This window comes from Mustela nigripes, chromosome 13 (genome assembly GCF_022355385.1).
Source record: "Mustela nigripes isolate SB6536 chromosome 13, MUSNIG.SB6536, whole genome shotgun sequence".
NCBI lineage: Eukaryota > Metazoa > Chordata > Mammalia > Carnivora > Mustelidae > Mustela > Mustela nigripes.
In genome coordinates this window covers 18,768,153-18,788,162 of record NC_081569.1, presented here as the reverse complement: position 1 = coordinate 18,788,162, position 20,010 = coordinate 18,768,153, and the positions used below count along the sequence as shown (strand labels likewise).

Sequence of the window (20,010 nt, the reverse complement as noted above, 5' to 3'; positions counted from 1 at the left end):
TCCACCAACAGCAGAATGGCTAAATTATGGTGGAAGATATACACTGGAATTCTACACAGCAGCGAAAGCAAACAAACCCTTGCTGCATGCGACCTGGATGGATTCCAGTCGTAATACAAAGCCAAAGAAATCAGGCAGGAAAGCACATTGCACGATTCTATTTGTATCAAAACCAGCAAAAGTTGGGGAGCCTGGGTGGCTCAGTTGGTTAAGGGTCTGCCTTCCACTGGGGTCATGATTCCAGGGTCCTGGGATTCAGCCCCTGTTGGTTGGGCTTCCTATTCTGTGGGAGTTGGCTTCTCCCTCTCTCTCTGCCTCTACCCCCCAAACCCCCCGCCCCACCTCTGCTTTCTCTCTCTCAAATAAATAATTTTTTTTTTTAAGACAACTAATCTATGGTGTTTGATTTCTGGTTGCCTTGGGAAGGGAGGCTTTCAGAAAACTGTTCATTTTCTGGACCGGGAGGCAGCAACGCAGGTGTTCTCACCCTGTAGCTATTCGTCACGTTGCAAATTCCTGGTTTGTGCGCTTTTCTGTATACGACGCTTCCATTAAATATTTAAATGTCTGGAAATCACAGGCCTAACAGAAAACAATACGGCGCGCGAAGCTGGGTCCAAGGCGGTAGGACGATCGCAGCGAAGCAGCCCTGTGACTGACCTTGCCCTAGCCTGCGGGTCCACAGCACCTGGCTGGCAAGGGAACCTGAAGTCCTAGCCTTGCACTGGATCCCACAGATGCCCGCCCCTCCTGGGTGGAGCGAGGACAGACACAGCGTCTCCTCCCACCTCAAGGTTCATCCTGCGTGGAGAAAATTCCACTCGGGTGCCTTCACATTTTGCTTAACTTGCGGACACAAACACCTGGAACCAGGGTCCCTCCTCCACGAACGCCCCAAGGAAGAACCCAAGTTCGGCTACCACCTGAACCTCCGAGGGGAACGAGGTCGGGGGCGTGGCTCTTCGATTGCTTCGGCCTGGACGTCGAGCTGCGCGCGCAAACGCCGCGTGCGATTGGTGTTGCCTGTCGGCGGGGCGCGAGGGACGCCGGGAAGTCTGGCGGGCGGGAGGCGGCGGGAAGAGCCGGCGGGCCGTGGTACCGGCAGCGGGAGGCGGCAGGATGGTGAAACTGACGGCAGAGTTGATCGAGCAGGCGGCTCAGTACACCAACGCCGTGCGGGACCGCGAGCTGGACCTCCGGGGTGAGTCTAGGGGACTGGGCGGGCCTCCGCGCGCAGCCGGGTGGGAGCACCCCGCCGCGTGCGCCGAGGGCCGGCACTCGGCCAGCAGGCCTGCATTGTGGGCGCCAAGCCGGGCGGGAGGCTGAGTCTTGCGGTTGCTGCCCCAAACCCATCTCTAGGCCCTTCTGAGGTTTCATTTACCCCGCTCCTACTCACATGCCCCTCCGATTGATTAATCGCTTTCTGTGCGCACCCGTGGGCCTCAACTAGGCCTTGCTTGGGGCGTTTTGCAGTCTGAACTGTTTGAGAGCTGGAACAGTGTTAATAGTCGTGGTCCTAGTGCTCAGCGGCTCGTTGATTCTCAGGAAATACGTTGGACTGTTATTGTGGGAGTATAGATAGGATACATGTTCATTACTTCTAATTTGCGAGGGAGGATATGAAGTCTGAGAACAAACGCGCGTGTTTCCGCAAGATTTCTTTCTTACTAGCTTCAGTTGCCTTGTATGCCCCTTTTATCGAAACATCTTAGGAGCACCTGAGTGTTTCAGTAGGTTAAGCGCCTGCCTTCGGCTTAGGTCGTGATGCCGGGTCCAGAGGTTGAGCTCCAAATCGGTCTCCCTTCGCCGCGGGAAGTCTGCTGCTTCCTCTCTGCGTGCCGCTCTCCCTTGCTTGCGCGCGCTCTCTCTCAAATAAATAAAATCTTTCAGAGAGGCTTACACTACGAGTGCCCCGTGTAAGGTGGTGGAAGCTCTGAACTGTTCAAATTCATGTCATTTGAACCTTAGAAAGGCTTGTTAAGAAATGGGGAGTGCCGCTGTCTAATTAGTATTTAAAGAAAGTGACTCTTTACGAAGGGTGTGCAGAGCAGTTTCTCTGGGGGCAAGACAATACAATTTGGGCCTGAGATTTGGCTCCACAGGGACAACACTGGCTGAGGTGCGGCACTGCTTCGGGCTCTGATTTCAGTTTGGATTTCTTGCTGACAAAGCCCAGTACTTTTATTTGGTTCAAATTAAGTTTAGAGAAAAGTTCCATTCAGACGTAACTAACCACTTTTGCTCTTGGCGCAGACTGTTCTCTAAGTTTCGTATCTCTAAGTTTGAAGTGTCCCAGGTGCATCAAGTGTTGAGGATACTTGTTTTGGTGTAGTACTTACTTTGATGTAACCTTTGCAGCTCTGAATTACGAATTTTTTTTTTTTTATTGCGTACTCTAACCATGGCTTGTGTTCATTTCTTTCTTATGCCAGCGCCTAGCACAGTAGTTAGACCCATTTTAACAAATCCATGAGTATCGAATTGTTCATAGGATGGTTTATTATTTTGTATAAACCGTTGACCTTGAACTCTGCATTGGAGCTGGGGGAGGTGTGGTAAGGGGAACTGTCATGGTATCAGGAGGATATCCTGGTACTGTTACTATGAATGTGGTCTGTGGGAATGCAAAAGAGGTTAAGAAGTGTTGTCCACAATGTATAAACAAGAATTGGACACTGGCAGTAAGCAGCTTACAGTGTAAATTCTTATGCCATTTAACTATTTCTGGGGCTTCGGTTAGAACAGTGTGAGGCACCTTGTAAGTACTCTTAGGAACGTTAGCTACCTATATTACTATTAATAAGTGTTCTCATTACAATAGCTCTTATCCTTGTTGTCATGACTCTCTTCATGTCCGCTGCCTAGACTGTAGGCTTCATGGCAGCTAGGCCATGTGACTCTTGTTTCTCATTTTATGTACCCATTATTTGCATAATATCTGGCACAGTGTAGGTGCTTCCTAAACACTTTGTGAATAAATGGAAGCTTTGAGTCAAATTACCATGAAGTAGTACATTACGGCTTTAATGTACCTTTTAACCATATTAATACTTGTGTATTTTTTTTCTTTCCATTTTACAGGGTATAAAATTCCTGTCATTGAAAATCTAGGTGCTACCTTAGACCAGTTTGATGCTATTGACTTTTCTGACAATGAAATCAGGAAACTGGATGGTTTTCCTTTGTTAAGAAGACTGAAAACATTATTAGTAAACAACAATAGAATATGGTAAGTGACTGTTAGTGGAAAGTGATTTTTTTCCGCTAGAGTGAATGTCACAGTGTTCCCTGAAGAAGCCATAGAACTTAACTGCCAGTTGAGCCTACATAGATCTTAAAATGAGAGACAAGCTGCACTTTTCCCATATAGGTCCAGAGATTAACCTGGTACTGGTCTCGTCTTCTTTACATCTGTTTAGAAATACTTATATATTCATGATAATAGATATTTAAATTATAAGCATGCTGTTTTGTACATATTTTGGCTTCTGAAACAATAATTGTAATTATCAGAGGGACCATATTAAAAATCTAGTTCAACAATTTATGTATACACATATGTATGTATATTTGAAGATTTACTTATTTATTTTAGAGAGAGTGAGCGTGTGCCTGCACATGAGAGCAGGGGAGGGACAAAGAGAGATGGATAAAACTCCTCAAGCAGACTCCCCACTGAGTATGAAGCCCCACACAGGGCTCTGTCCCAGGACCCTGAGACCATAACCTGAGCCAAACTCAGGAGTCAGATGTGTAACTGACCAAGCCCACCCAGGCATCCCCAACATTTATATATATATATATATATATATATATATATATATATATATTTTTTTTTTTAAGTTTTTATTCATCTATTTGACAGACAGAGATCACAAGTAGTCAGAGAGGCAGGCAGAGAGAGATAAGAGAAAGCAGGCTCCCCAAGGAGCGGAAAGCCCGACGTGGGGCTTGATCCCAGGACTCTGGGATCATGACCCGAGTGGAAGGCAGAGGCTTTAACCCACTGAGCCACCCAGGTGCCCCCAACATTTATATTTTTGACTAAGTGTCTCTACCTCACATTCTCTGCAATTTGTCTTTCTTTACAACTGATTTTTAGAATATTACTTACTGAAACTTAGGGTTTTCTTTAACCCTCTTTCATCACCTCTGAGTAAATTTTATCAAAAAAAAGTTACTGAAGGTCTATAGACAATGTCTTTAAGAAGTACTAGGTGGTGGCTTGCTTTTTAATTCTTTTTATTTTATTTTATTTTATTTTAAATATACTTACTTATTTTAGAGAGCACATGTGCACTCAGATGCAAGTGTGGGGAGGGCAGAGGAAGAGAGAATCGTAAGCAAACTCCTCCCTGTGCTTGGAACCTGGCTCAGGGCTCTACCCCAGGACACAGATCACAGCTTGACCCAAAATCAGAAGTCAGATGCTCAGCTGACTGAGCACCCCAGTGATTTGCTTTTTTTTTTTTTTAAAGATTTTATTTATTTGACAGAGATCACAAGTAGACAGAGAGGCAGGCAGAGAGAGAGAGAGAGGGAAGCAGGCTCCCGCTGAGCAGAGAGCCCGATGCGGGCCTCGATCCCAGGACCCCGAGATCATGACCTGAGCCGAAGGCAGTGGCTTAACCCATTGAGCCACCCAGGCGCCCGTGATTTGCTTTTTTAAAATAAGCATATTTATCATGAGTTAACCATTCCCTTATGGTGTAGTTAACCATTCCCTTATAATTCACACCTGAGCTGTGAATGCAGAATCACTTGTATTTCTGCGCTACCTGCACGAAAGTCATGAAGTTAGCTAAGTAATTTGTTCTACGCAGGAATTTCTTCTCTCAGTTTTCACTAGACAAAATGGTAATGGAAAAAAGCTCAGGTAGCCCTCTGGAAGCATGGGTTTGAAAATCATCCGACTTCTGCCACTAACTAACCCAGTTAGGTTTCCCTTTCCCAGTTAGGGAGTTGAAAGAAAGATCTCTAAAGTTCTTCCACCTTTGGAGTCTCAGATCTTCTGTACAAGGACTTAGATAAAATTGTTCACTTACCTACTTTTTCACTTTTACAAAGAGTCTTTTTTTTTCTTTCTTCACTTTAGCCGTATAGGTGAGGGACTTGATCAGGCTCTACCCTGTCTGACAGAACTCATTCTCACCAACAATAGTCTTGTGGAACTGGTAAGTCAGATGGGGTCGGGCGGAATGTATTTGAGGGGAGGAGTTAAAGGTGCTGCATGCCTCTCATGGATAATTTAGAAAATCCAGAGAATTATCTCTTCATCCTTTGTGTTTTTTCGTAATTCAAGATCTGGGCCTCTTGGGGCAGCTAGGTGGCTCAGCGGTTTAAACCTCTGCCTTTGGCTCAGGTCATGATCCCAGGGTCCTGGGATCGAGACCCACATCAGGCTCTCTGCCTTCTTCTGCCTACTTGTGATTTCGTTCTCTGTCAAATAAATAAATAAATAATCTTTAAAAAAAAAAAAAATCTGTGCCTCTTTTGGTTAAATAGCCTTTTCCACTCTGTAGCTCATCTTTTGACAGTCTTAGGGTGTCTTGATAGAAAAGTTCCTAATTTAAGCATAATCCAATTTATCAGTCTTTTGTTGTTGTTGCTAGTACTTTTGATGGTCTATCAGGCTTCCACTACAGAAAGAGTTGTTTTCAGTAAACATAAGTTATTTTCTAGAATTGCGGGGTCCAGTATGGTAGCCACTAGGCACAAGCAGCTACTCTGAACTTCAGTGTCCTAAGAACTGTAAAATATGTAACAGGTTTCGAAGACTTAGTACCCCAAAGAATGTAAACTATCAGTTTTTGTTGTTGTTGTTGTTGTTTTAAAGATTTTATTTATTTATTTGACAGACAAAGATCACAAGTAGGCAGAGAGGCGGGCAGAGAGAAGGGGAAGCAGGCTCCCCACTGAGCAGAGAGCCCGATGCAGGGCTCAGTCTCAGGACCCCGAGATCATGACCTGAGCTGAAGACAGAGGCTTAACCCACTGAGCCACCCAGGCACCTCAGCTATCAGTTTTTCTATATTGATAATGAAATGATAATATTTTGGATAATTGGTTAAATAATATACTACTAAAATAAGTTATATTTGTTTTTTTCTTTTAATTGGCTACTAGAAAGCATTCAGTTACATATGAAGCATGTTAAATTTTGTTAGTTACATTCTAGGAACTGTTTTTTTACTCTTAACATTGAGACCAGTGATCTACTTGGAATTGGTCTTCCTGTGAGCTAAGCGGCATGCTTTATTTTCTCTATTTGGGTGTAATTATGGTAACCTATTTCTTCTAATGTTTCTGCTCTGTATGTGTAATTTTTAACAAAATTAAGACCTAAATTTTAATTTTGAAACCGAAATTTTTCACTTAAACATTGGATGTCTAAGTGTGTATTATATAACTTGATTTTATGTTTACTATGACCTTGCCTCCCTTCCCTGTTTCCATGAATCTTTCCTGGTGGACTGGGTCCAGAGCTTCCTTCAGGTTTTCAAAGAAAGGAGTACTTGACTCTAGAAGTAAGAAAACAGTGGTCTGAGGCCATGTCTTTTCTAAAATATATGAGGTATTCTACCCAAAATGCACATTCATAGGAAATCGGTGGCATGATAAAGACTGTTTTTTTTTTTTCTTTTTTTAAGATTTTATTTATTTGAGAGAGAGAGAGCAAGAAGAGAGCACTTACAGTGTGGAGAAGGAGAAGCAGTCTCCCCAATGAGCAGGGAGCTGGACATGGGATTCAAACCCAGGACCCTGGGATCATGGCCTGAGCCACCCAGGTGCCCAGAGCTGTTTGTATTTTTGTGTATGTTGTAATTATATTTAAAATTATTTGTAAAGATGAAGGGTGAGTTTGTGCTATCAGTTACTGAAGTAAGTGTGTTAAAAATCTCAAATAAGGGGCACCTGGGTGGCTCAGTCATTAAGCGGCTCCCTTCAGCTCAGGTCATGATCCTGGGGTCTTGGGATCAAGTCCTGTGTCATGGCCACCGCTGCCGTCATCGTTGTGGTCATCATCGGGCTTCCTGCTCAGTGGGGAGCCTGCTTCTCCCTTTCCTACTACTCCTGCCTGTGTTCCTTCTCTCACTGTGTCTCTGTCAAATAAATAAGTAAAAATCTTAAGAAAATAAACTCACATGATAGTGGATTAGATAGTCTCCCTGGACTTCTGTCCATTTTAGTTTTATATATTTTGAAATCCCTTTACTTGATACACACAAATTTTAAATTGTTAATACCTTCCTGGTGAACTAACCTTTTTATTACTGCGTCGTGACCCTCTTTATCTCCTAGTGCTGTTTTATACCTTGTTTATTTTATCTGCTCTAATATGCCAGAACAAGCTTTCTTTTAGTTAGTATTTGTATGATAATTTTTTCCATCCAAAATTTATTCCAGCTCTCCTGTACCATACATTTTAGATTAAAACAGCATATGATAAGATTGTTTTGTTAAATATAATGTGAAGTCTTTCTTTTAAACGAAGTATTTGGTCTGTTTACATTGAACTTAATTACTGGTCTATTTGAATTTTTCTTTTCTCTTTTCTGGGGCTTGTTACTGATCGACCCACTCTGCATTTCTTTTGCTCTCGTTTACTGTGTTCATATTCTCTCTCTCTCTCTCTCTCTCTCTGTCATTATTCTTTTCTTATTAACAGTGTAGGAATTACTTATTCCTATTCTTAGTATTCTGGGAATTAAAAATACATATTAAAATTTCCAGTTAACCAAGTACCTTTAGTTTCTTAAACAATAGTGCCCTTAAACATTTCATACCTCCCAACATACTATTTACTCTCTTTAAGAAACCAGTCAAGACATCATCATTGGTCTACACAGTTTGTGTGTGTCTATGTGTGAGTGTAACGAAAGTTACACTCACACATAGACACATTCGTTGTTCCTTTTTTTTTTGCAGCTTTATTTAAGTATGAGTGATAAAAATAGTATAGTATTTAAGGTATACAATGTGATTTTTTTTTAAAAGATTTTATTTATTTATTTGACAGACAGAGATCACAAGTAGGCAGAGAGGCAGGCAGAGAGACGGAAGCAGGCTCCCCACTGAGCAGAGAGCCCGACGTGGGGCTCCATCCCAGGACCCTGAGATCATGACCTGAGCCAAAGGCAGCGGCTCAACCCACTGAGCCACCCAGGCACCCTACAATGTGATTTTTGATAGGCGTATACATCGTGAAGCGATCACTGTTACCAAACTAACATATCTATCACATCACATCCTTACATCTTTGTATGGTGAGAATACTTGAGATCTGTTCTCAGCAGATTTAAGATATGCGGTAGTACATTACTATTAACTGTAGTCACCATGTTGTACGTTAAATCTCCAGAACTTAACTCATAATAACTGGAAGTTTGTACTCTTTGATCAGCAGCTCATTTCCCTCCCCCCTCCCCCATCCCAACCTCTGGTAACCACCATTGAACTCTGTATTGCTGTGAGTTGGTCTTTTTATTTTTTTCTTTAGATTCCACATACAAATGAGATCATGTGATGTTTGTCCTTGTCCCTTTTTAGGTCATCCTGTGTATTTCTTTGAGTGGTGATATGCCACTAGGTGCTTTAGAGCTCCCTCCAATGGTTGGTTGTGAAGCGTTTAAAAATGGCTGCTGCTGGGTGCCTGGGTGGCTCAGTGGGTTAAGCCGCTGCCTTCTGCTCAGGTCATATTCTCAGGGTCCTGGGATTGAGTCCCGCATCGGGCTCTCTGCTCAGCAGGGAGCCTGCTTCCCTTCCTCTCTCTCTGCCTGCCTCTCTGCCTACTTGTGATCGATCTCTCTCTCTCTCTCTCTCTCTGTCAAATAAATAAATAAATAAATCTTTAAAAAATAAAAAGTAGGGAAAAAGTTTTAAAAAAAAATGGCTGCTGCTTTTCTGAACCTCCTGGCTCTTTCCCTTCTTGCTTTTATCTGTACTCTTTTCTCCTTGTCCCTCATGCCCCTGTCCTGCTCAGTTGCAGTCTGGTCCTAGCAGTTTCTCCTGATTGTAGGGCTTTGTCCTGGATACCATTGATATCCTTTGGTATATATAACCATTGATATACTGGTGGTTAGTATTAAGAATGAGGGCCCAAGTTGCCTAGCGCCTTCGGGATTTATCCCAGGCTTGCTTCCCTCCTTATTGGCTGGCATGTGTAGATCTGCTGGCGGCTGCCATCGGACTGACTGACCACTGGTCGTGTCGGAGTACCCTGGTTTGCCACATGCCTCCCTGCTTTCCTTCTGCTGCTTCCTGTGCAAATGCTGGCCCCGTGCAAGAGGTCTTGGCAGCTCTCGGTGTTTTGTCCCTACCTGCTCCTATTTTAGGGTTCTTGCCAGAATGCCTTTTCATCTCCGTTAGTCATAGCTATTGACTGTAGGCTTTTGCTTTTGCTCTCCTTGCTGTACTATATTTTATGGGGTAATGTGGGAAGATTAAAAAACTAACCTGCCCTTGTCCCATAATTGAATCTTTTTTTTTTTTAACTATACTCCTTGTCCTTGAATAATTATCCAAAGCAATATGAGGGAGGTTTGAATAAAGGTGCCTGCCCCCAATGACACGATGCCCATGTCACCAGGTACATACAGGTACTGGGGGAAAAACCCCCTCACCGCAGGTTCCAGTTTGAGTTTCCCTGTGTGAATAACTTCCTCTGAAGTTACATAAACTTTGACATGTCTTTCTTTTCTAAATCACTGGTTTAAATTCTAGCCCTTTGGAGGTTGCTACAGGAAATAAAATAATTTTTTTTTTGTCTCTTCTGCTGTTGAGACAAACTGTTATGCCTTCAGATCGTAAGTGTAAGAAGTTCAAATCTACTTTCCAATTTGGTCAGTAGTAATTTCTTACACATTTGTGCTGTGCTAGTGCTGTGCTAGGCACTAGGGCAGTAAAAAAATAAAAAGATAAGAGGAGCCCTTGCTAGCAAAGTGATCTGCCATTTCAAAGCCTCAAAATAGCCTTTGGTTTTCATGTTCTTACATGTGGCTATTTCTTTTACAGGGTGATCTGGACCCTTTGGCATCTCTCAAATCACTGACTTACCTAAGGTATGGAAATGATTTGGTGGTCACAGTGAAGTCCTTTATATTAAACATTACTGGCCTTGATCTTAAAGCAGTTAGTAAGAAGGACCTTTTAAAAACAAGAAGTGAGGTTGTCTGGGTGGCTCAGAGGGTTAAGCCCCTGCCTCCTGCTAAAGTTGTGATCTCAGCGTTCTGGGATTGAGCCCTCCATCAGGCTTTCTGCTCCACAGGGAGCCTGTTTCCCCCCCCCTCCTCTCTGTTTGCCTGTCTGCCAACTTGTGATCTCTCTGTCAAATAAATAAATCTTAAAAAAGAAAAAAAAAAGTGAAAATACTTCCTTTATGTCCAATGCTCTATTAAAATGTCCCTGTTAACTTAATCACACTGAAATGTGAAAAAATGTGAACTTTTCCTTAGTTTATGTACAAATTTGAGTCTATTAAAATGGATCTCTTGAGTGCTGGGCTACGAACAAGATTGGCATTATGCTATTCCTTTTCTCGTAGTATTCTAAGAAATCCTGTAACAAATAAGAAGCATTACAGACTGTATGTAATTTATAAAGTTCCACAAGTCAGAGTACTGGATTTCCAGAAGGTGAAACTAAAAGTAAGTATTGTTCTGTTGTAAATCATTGTAGATTCATGTGTTTTCTTTTATACTTTTTTTATGGATATTTGCAGTTGCCTAATGAGTTTTACTGTTGGTTTGTGATAAAAACGTGGGAAAGAAAATGTTAATCATCCATTTTTCATAGCAGAGTTTATAGCAGGACTTGGGTTAGCACAGTCTCGTGTGGACGCATTCAGGGGCAGCACGGTCTCAGACCCGCTGTGAGCACTGTGGACGGCAGACTCTGTTTAGATTACATTCCCTGCTGGAGGGCTTAATATAAGCCATTTTTCAGCAGCTTTAATTGTTAGAGTGATTCTCCCCTTACTGGGAATGTTTTTTAGTTTTGGGGCTTTTTTTTTTTTTTAACCATCTTAGTTCCTCCAGGGTTTCTCCTTGAAACTAGGATGGGGAACTTCCTTCAGGGAGCCTCAGCAGAGAAGGCAATGCCATTTGTCTCCTTTTAATTTCAAGTTGGCTTTTTGGTATTTTTACCAGCCCAGAGTGTTTCAGGAGAGTTTTCTTCCGTGTTTTCTGAGGAATGCATCTAAATGCATGTGGTATTCCTATTTCCATTAACTCTGTGTGTGGTGTTGCTGTAGGAGCGTCAGGAAGCAGAGAAAATGTTCAAGGGCAAACGGGGTGCACAACTTGCAAAGGATATTGCCAGGAGAAGCAAAACGTAAGATACGGATATCCAACTTCACTCTACTTCACCTTCAGAAACACTATCTGTCTGGCTTTTTGCCTCCTACAGAATTAAACAAAACACCTGTGCCTAATACAGTATTGAATTTGTGTGATGATAGCTCGTGACCGTCAGTGGTCCACACATCATATGAGATTTCTACCAGGTTAGCAAATCCTTCCGCTTCAGTCTTAATGCAACATTGTATACTTTTGTATGCTTTTTCGCTAGAGGAAGATGAGAACTGGGTGGTGTTTCTGAAGGAGAGAGTTTCTTGTATCAGTTTGTTAACAAAGATAAGATACTACACTGGTTGAATTACTTTCAAAAGCTTTTTTGAAAGTAAAAGAGAAGCAACTTCCATTGGTCAGGATTTTAACAGTTGCGTTCTTCCCTCCCCCTCCCAAGTTTCAACCCAGGTGCTGGTTTGCCAACTGACAAGAAGAAAGGTGGGCCATCTCCAGGAGATGTAGAAGCAATCAAGGTAATAAGTTGTTAGGACTCTTGGACTGGAGAGAGTTGCCATGGGTTTAGGACATGAAATTTGTAATAGACCAAGTTCTAAACATTGTAGAGTAGTCTCCCCTCTGCTTAGATTCCTGCTGAATTTTACATATGGAAGGAGCTAGCGTAAAGTTACTGGACTTTGACTTGAATTACTTACATGATCAAGTCAAAGCAGAGGCAGCTCTAGTTCTCATTTTCCCAGGATTTTTTTTTTCTTTGAGCAGTTACTTAGTATGCTGTCTCAGTATTTATCTTAGTTTTTATTTTCAAAGATTTGCTGCCTGAAAGATCTGTGTGATGATCAGTGGGAAAGCCCAGTTTCATAATACTGCTTCCTAAATTATCCAGTAACATAGTTTCAATTAAGTGCTTTAATTCACTAAAATTTCAGGAATGTGCAGTGATTATTTGCTGTCTTGAAAGTGGGTCCACATCTGTTTACCAGTTTGGGCAGTTTATGATTGGGTTTTGGGTTGATTTCAACATGATAGTAAAATTCTTGCCTCAACACAACTATTTAATATTCCAACTCATAAGAGTTCCCATGTCTGTAGAGTTTTCTGTGTGTTTGATCCTCAGATGCAATTAATGGTCTGTCTCCATTGTTTTCTGTCCTCCAGAACGCTATAGCGAATGCGTCTACCCTGGCTGAAGTGGAGCGGCTGAAGGGCTTGCTGCAGTCCGGGCAGATACCTGGCAGGGAACGCAGATCAGGTCAGGACATAGTGGTCTGTCTGCAGACTTCCCAGTTAATATTATGTTTGAAGTGATTCCAGTACGGTTCAGATGCCATGACCCAAGAACATTAGCATCTAATATTTGCAAAATCCCTTTATATGCTTTTTGAAGATAAGTTACTTGATGTAGCATATTCTGGCATAGGACTCTGAGGATTTTTGATGTAAAAGCGTATGTTATTTCCTAGCCATGCAGTGAAACCAAACACTAGAGGGCACCATTGGACTTTCACCCATGTGTGGGGTGGGGGGTAGGAGGGGTGGGTGTGTGTTAAGTTAGATACCTTAGTTGGTTGGAAACACAAGCCTCAGAGCCAAACAGCATGAAGCTCAGATCTTATGCTCACCAGCTCTGATTTTAGGTGAATTTCTTCATCCTCACTTAATCTCAAGTGTGTTTCCTCATCTTTAAATTTGAGATAATACAGAGTACCAACTTCAAAAGGTTTTTGGGAGGATAAGTAAGAGAATTCGTAGGTAGCACTTAGCGTAAGGTCTGACATGAGCATATATTTTGCTAAGTGTTGGCTGTTCTAATATTTGAATGCCAACTGTATGTTAGGCACCGGAGGTGTTAAGTAAAAACTATTCAAAACAATTCGTATTACAAGTTTTGATATGATACCTAGACTGGCAGCTCAGGGAAAGTTCCCTAGGGCAAATCATGTTTGAACAGAAGCTAAAAATGAGTAAGACTTTGATTAGACCGGCGGTTCTCACTGTGTAGCCCTTGAGCCTGTGGGCATCTGTGGGGTCCAAACTTTGTATAATAACACTAAGGTGTTACTTGCTTTTTCCACCATTATTAACATTTGCACTGATGGTGCAGGAGTAATGGCAGTTAAGACTGCTGGGACCTCAGCACAGGTCAAGGCCATGGCCTAAAGTCCTCATTCTATACTGCTCTGCACTCTCTTAGTAGAATATACCAGTTTCACTTCAGAATGTCATTCACGAAGCAAAGAGATGAATATTATTAAATATCACCTTTTTTAGTGCACATCTTCTGATATCTTGGGTGACGGGATGGGGTCTGCACGAACCCGTGCCTAAGTTGGATGGTTGTCTCCATGCACTGGAGCAGTTGTTTTCATTGAGAGGCAAGCATCTTCTCGAATATGAAGTGAACTTGTCACTTCAAGGAAGACGAGGTAGATCTGTGGATTTTCAAGTAAGAGAGTATGAAAAGTTCACTGACGAGGTTTTAGACTCCACATTGCAAACTAACCCTTAAGAAACTATCACTTTTGTCAAGTTCTAGAATAGCACCAAACAGGAAAACCCACAACTGTCTAAATACACAGTTAGACTGTTAGAATACACCTTCCTTTCCTGGCTGCATGTCTGTGTGAGGCTGATTTTTCTTCATCTTCTTCAGTGAAAACGATGTGTGGCAGCAGGTGGACTGATGAAGCCAGTACCGGGGTCCAGCTGATAATTCTTCATCAGACATGACAGAGAGAGGCAAAAGTAGAAAATAATGCCAAGCTTCTCACTAAATATTTTTATTTTGGGAAATAAATATATATTATATATTATATTATATATATATTATAATATATATTTAAATATATATATTTAAACAAAATAAACATTAACATGTAATGAAGACTTTTTTTTTTTTTCTTTTAAAGATTTATTTATTCATCAGAGACAGAGGCAGAGGGAGAAGCGTCTCCCTGCTGAGCAAGGGAGCCCTATATGGGACTTGATCCCAGGACTCTGGGATCGTGACCTGACCTAAAGGCAGATGCTCTAATGAAGACATTTTTTAATGAATTACAATTTTTAAAATACTTGATCTTAAATTCTAATACAGTGTTGATGAATCTAATATGGTATTTATAAAGGTACATAAACAAAAGCTCTTTGGGTCTTAAACCAAGTGCGAATTGCTGAAGTAAACAAAGGGAGAGTGACATTCTAGGGGCGGAGAGGGGGAGCTACACAGGCAAAGCACCTGTGGCAAACGGGAGCCTTGCCCAGTTGAAATGAAAGAGGCCAATGGGAGTGAAGTTCAAGGCACAAGGAGAATGTGGTGAAGTGAAGCCAGCAGAGGAAGCATGCCATAGGCCATACAGCCCTGCAGACAGTGTTGGGTGCAGTCTTAAGTCTGAGAGCATTAGAAGTCTGTTAAAGGTTTTCAAGGCTCAGTGGTGACGGGTGGGGAAGAGGCAGTTCACAGTGACTTATTGTTACTGTGCTATGACAGAATTACTGAGCTGATTTGTTTCCCCCAGAATGTTTTATTTGGGCCTTAAAATCTCGGGATTTTCAGTATGATCTGGAGGTTCCCTGGGAGGAGGAAGGGAGATACAGGGTACTCCGTAGATTTCAGTGGGCCTAGACTTCTGAATACACTAAAACTTGACTGACATTCTTGTCTTGGTAGTTTTGTATCTACCAATCTGAAGTTGGGGCTAACTGTAGAAGCAGTAACCTTAAACAAGAGTCATTTTCCCAAACACTGATAGAGTTAAAACATTTCCTTTTTCCGAATACATTGACCCAAATATCTGCTGTAAATTGATGAAGAGACGAAGGATTTTGGGTTGTGGCCATACTTTGTCTGACTTAGAGATGGCAGAGTCACTGAGTATTCCCGTTAATGGGCATGTAGTAGTATCCAGCTGTTTTTTGAGGGTTCCCATTTTCTTTGCCTATGGTCGTGGTTAAGAACGAAACACAAAGTATAAGCTTTTTATTGTCACAAAAAATGAATTATCCGCTCAACCAAAATGGGTTATTAGAATGTCAGACAATGAGTTTGACTTTTATAAAATACCTTTGTGACCCTTTCCCTAGGAATTGACGATCCCATCCCATACCTCCAAAGACAGGTAGTCTCTGGATGCTAAGCTCCTTGAGGGCAGGTGCTGTGATTGAGGTTTTTGTACCTAATCCCGGAACTAACACGGAGTAGCATCACAGAATGTCCACTCACACTGGGAGCGAGCACATGTTCTGAAATCAATACAACCCATGGTTTTGTGTTCTCTTCAGGCCCCACTGATGATGGAGAAGAGGAGATGGAAGAAGACACAGTCACAAATGGGTCCTGAGCAATGTGGCCGGAGTATCTGCAGGATGTATACTACACCTCCTTGGGACAAGTCCTGCTTGTTGAACTTGGAATAATAGCTTTGTTTGGGTCAGCAAAGTGGAGTTCATAAGCATTGTTGAAATGCTTAAGACTGCTGCTGGTAATTTTGTAATATTATTAATTTTGAAATCTAAATGCCAGTTTTCTACAAATAGTAAAAACACAGCGACGTTCACTGTGCTGCCAAGTTGCCTGTCTTGGTGGGGAGGTGCAGTGCAGTGAGGTATATGGACATGTGGATGTTGGAAATGCCAGAGGGCGGTGTTTCTGAGTACGCTTCCCAGGCCTCTATAAAATGTTTAGATTTTTAAATTCTTAATAAAACTCAGGATTATCTGTGTGCTGCCAGTTGTTATTAATAAGACTAATCTCTTGTGCATTTCTTCCCCACCCAAAGGATAACAGCTTCATTAAATGCAGCTGGGCTTTAATTACTGATCTGAAAAATTATAGGGGAATGCAACTTCTGCTTGTTGGAATCCAGGCAGAGAGGCAGCACATTCCAGTGTTTGGGACATGGTTGGGGGACAGGGGGAGTCTTGGCCCAGTGAACAGGCTACGGCAATTTATTCACAGCTTCTAGATGCTTTGTTCCATTTTCACACCCTGATGTGGCCAGTTTAGGTTAATCGTAAAAACAAGGTGGTGGAGGTGAGTGCCTTCACCATCTGTCTTTCCATCTGTGCAGTATTTCCATCTGCGGGTGTTGGATTGGGTGAGAAATGTGAAAAACACTCTTGTCAGTAGACCCCTGAACAGTCGTGGGTGATTGCTGGCGGCCGGATTCGCTTTTGTAAAGTGCTCACAAGATGCATAAGCCATGAAGGAACTCAGCCTTCATGGAGCTGACAGCCTAGCTGGGAAGACAGAACTGAGGGCAACAGTGGGGCTAAACCTGTGTGCAGTAGAAAAGAAGAGGGCAGAGCATTCAGAAAGGAAATGGAACTTGGGCATCAGGAGAACTTGGCCTGCAGATTTCCTCAGTATGGCCCTAAACCAGTGCTTACCAGCTCCAATGTGCTATGAACGTCAGGGCACTGTGTTCAAAAGCAAGATCATGGGAACTGGGGCTGCATTTCCAGTAGGTTCTCAGGTGCTATCTCTTAGAGGATGACACTCCCCAGACGATTTCCAGCCTCCCCTCTCACTACTTCCTTAACATCTACCTGATGCCATTCAGCTCCTAGAACAGTCCTGTATGACCCATTTATTGTTGGCCAGAACCAGAGTGCATTGCTCTGCTCTTCTTGTACCCTCACCTTGACAGACCGGAAGGCTGATGTTTTTTAATGATCTCCTGGGGCACTCAGGTTCCCAGGAACTAACCCAAATAGACGTAGATGGATTTATCCACCAGAAGTTAATTTAATTTAATTTGAAAGCAAGATAATCCTGCAATTGATGCTCTGCTGTTCCCCTCACCAAGGTGCCCTCTGGGAGTAGAGCGTTACTAAGTATACATGCGATCAGACCAGAAGACCTCCAGGGTGGGAAGGTGGTCTTAAGAGATCTTCCTGAGCTGGCTTAGAATTTAGCGTCTACAATGTCTTTCATGACAGAAGCCACGAAGCTGCCTTTTCTGCTTCCACAGAGCCTGTCAGTGCACATTGACCTGACACGGCTGCTTCTGACAGGACAGCTAAAATGAGTCCAGTTTTTTCCTCCATGCTTAAGATTCAGGAAAGCTGTTGCCATCCTAGTCAGGAGGCTCCCTGCTCCCACCATTTATGAGCTACCTATCAAGGGGACTCTGAATGGGCCTCTGGTCACTACCCTCCGTAATAACGAACTGGTTGCGGATCATTTCCCTCCAGTCACGTTCCTTACCTCTAGCTTACTTCCGGTCCCAGCTTTCAGGCCGTTGCCTGAGTGGATCTATACTAAACAGGATTGTTTTGGCACCAGTTTAGTGGCCTGTGGTTAATGATTTGCAGGGTGCTAAGACAAAAGGAGGTCTTGTTACAGTACTTAGATGGTTGTCCCAAGTGAGGATTTTGCAGAAATTGACAAGATGAATGTGAGGGCTCCTTTGCTTAGAGCTCCACTAATCTCAGGACCAGAAAAATGGGGATTGTCTCTGCAGTTTTTCCCTGAAGCACTATGGTTTCAATGTGCAATTTTGCAGAACATGAGATTCACTCAAAGATAACTTCTGTCATCTTATAGTAGGAAATTTTTCCGGTGGCATAGTCATGGCAACACACAAAATAATTATTTCTGTGCAACTACATTGAGATGCTGATTTGAATATTACTAATTTTGTAGTATTGGTGAAGGATAGTTGGAAGAAAGGCACTCTGGGACATGGTGCCCTCCCTCAAGAGGAAACCACCCTTAGAAGGATTTTACACCACCCTGGAAGGGGCCCTCCAACCTTTCCCACCTGATAGATGACAAGAATCTGATTGGATAACAGGTGCAGGGAGGGTAAATCAGATTAAAACAGCACTGCAACAAAGCCCATAAAAACCCCTAGACTTAGAAACCTGGATGGCGCCCGTCTGGGAGCCCTTTCCTCTTTGGGAGCTTTGTACTGTCACTTTACTGTCTTTGTGGTCCAGCACTCTTCATCTGGTCTACGTCTTCATTCTTCGGAGTGGCGTAACCAAGAACCAGGGCACTGAAGAAGAAGGAAATCCTGTAACAGCATTTGTAATTAGGTTTTGAGGTTCTAAGAACTATACATTTAGGAAATGTATGTAGTTATATATATACATACATAATTTTACATGTGTAGATATTTAACATAATTTAAGTGCCACAGTAGGGGGCTCCTGGGTGGCTCAGTAGGTTAAACGTCTGCTTTCAGCTCAGGTCATGATCCCAGGGTCTTGGGATCAAGCAGAATGTCCCCCACCGGTTTTCCTACACAGGTCGTGCTCTCTATGTCTCTCTCAAAATCTTTAAATACTACAGTAGGAATCAACAAGAATGTCATTGAAAGGGTCATGCAAGTTTGAGAAACATTATTGTTTGATTGCCATCTCTGTAATCCCCCTTAGCTACCAACACCTTTAATCCTGTCTTGTTCCCTATACTTTTGTGAAGAGGTGACGTTAGGCAGTTTATCGGTTAGCTATTGGCGCAATAATGCTGCCTAACAAACCACTCCATTTATTCTCTTAGCTGGCTTTGCTTTTCCTTGCAGGTCTGTGGGTTAACTAGAGGATGGCTCAGCTTTGCATATCTCATTGTCCTTGGGCAAGTAAGCTAACTGGGCCATGGCACAAGGAGGAAACAATAGAGACTTCTTAAGACCTGCTCTGAAAACTGACTCACTGCTGAGTCTGCCTACTTGTCATTAACCTCGGCAAGCCACCTGGTCAAGTCCAAAGTCAGAGGGTGGGCAAATAATACTCCTTCCACCCTGAGGCTATTGCGAGGATATGTTGCAAGAAACAATGATGAATTGCCAGTCATTTAGTCTACCATGGTCTGTGACTAGTTGGGATATCTTTGTCCTGTTTTTGCAAATAACCCCTGAGCAGTTATACTGAACAAAGTGTATGTTAAAATAACTCTAAGGTTCTAGATAAGCTAGGGGAGATGCTACACCCTGATTAAAGTGACAAAGGTAATGCATAAGCCAGGGTAGGAAGAATAACTTCTATTAATGGGAATTTAAGAACAGCATTGTGCTAGGAACTGAGGCAGAACCCCTTTATCCTTGCAACCTCATAATTCAAAATATATTAGATTTTAGTTGAATATACTATTCATAATACTGTGAATACATATGTAAACAGAGACTCGTTTATAATAGTATGCAAAGGTACTTTATTCTTCGTGTTTAAAAATGTGCATTATTTTCATTACTGTTGTGCTGGTTTCTATTTTATATCACAATGTCCTGAGTAAGAGGAATTATTCAGTATTTTTGTTTAAATGACAGAGATTAAATGTTAAATTTATTCCATTTTCATGCCTGCAGACGCTGCAGGGCAGGGTCGGTAAACAAGGCAAAAAAGGCAAACTCTTCTCCCCCATTTAACCATATACAATATTTCGGCATTTTTATGATATGCAAGTTGACTTTGGTTTGAAAGCTGGCAACAGTAAGATAGGATCTCTACAAAGTAGGATCTTCCTCCATAGCTACTCCAAATATTATAATTCCTGAGCTACACTGTGAGCTATGAAATGATGTTCACTACAACATTGTTGAAGCTTTCACATCTTAATGTGACACCTCTGTCAAAATAGGGAAGTGTTAAAAACCTTCGCCAAGGCACCTGGGTGGCTCAGTGGGTTAAGCCTCGGCCTTTGGATCTTGTGATCTCTCAATCTCTGCCAAAACAAAAAACAAAAACCAAAACCTTCTTAGCC

At 42.3% G+C, this 20,010-nt stretch overlaps 1 protein-coding gene across 1 annotated transcript; it reads left to right on the top strand.

Moving 5' to 3' along the window:
* Positions 1-1,027: 1,027 nt before the first annotated feature.
* Positions 1,028-16,024, top strand: SNRPA1 (small nuclear ribonucleoprotein polypeptide A'). Its single transcript, XM_059371681.1, has 9 exons — positions 1,028-1,201; positions 3,082-3,229; positions 5,096-5,174; positions 10,015-10,061; positions 10,544-10,646; positions 11,252-11,331; positions 11,746-11,821; positions 12,465-12,558; positions 15,585-16,024. Exons 1-9 carry the CDS (start codon positions 1,120-1,122, stop codon positions 15,641-15,643), a joined length of 768 nt encoding a protein of 255 aa, XP_059227664.1. The 5' UTR covers positions 1,028-1,119; the 3' UTR covers positions 15,644-16,024.
* Positions 16,025-20,010: the final 3,986 nt, after the last annotated feature.

Excerpts from the sequence above, each read along its gene's own strand:
- SNRPA1 (XM_059371681.1), top strand. The coding sequence starts at position 1,120 with ATGGTGAAACTGACGGCAGAGTTGATCGAGCAGGCGGCTCAGTACACC. Across the intron at positions 5,175-10,014 it reads ACAATAGTCTTGTGGAACTG|GGTGATCTGGACCCTTTGGC; the intron begins GTAAGTCAGATG and ends TTTCTTTTACAG. Across the intron at positions 12,559-15,584 it reads TGGCAGGGAACGCAGATCAG|GCCCCACTGATGATGGAGAA; the intron begins GTCAGGACATAG and ends TGTTCTCTTCAG.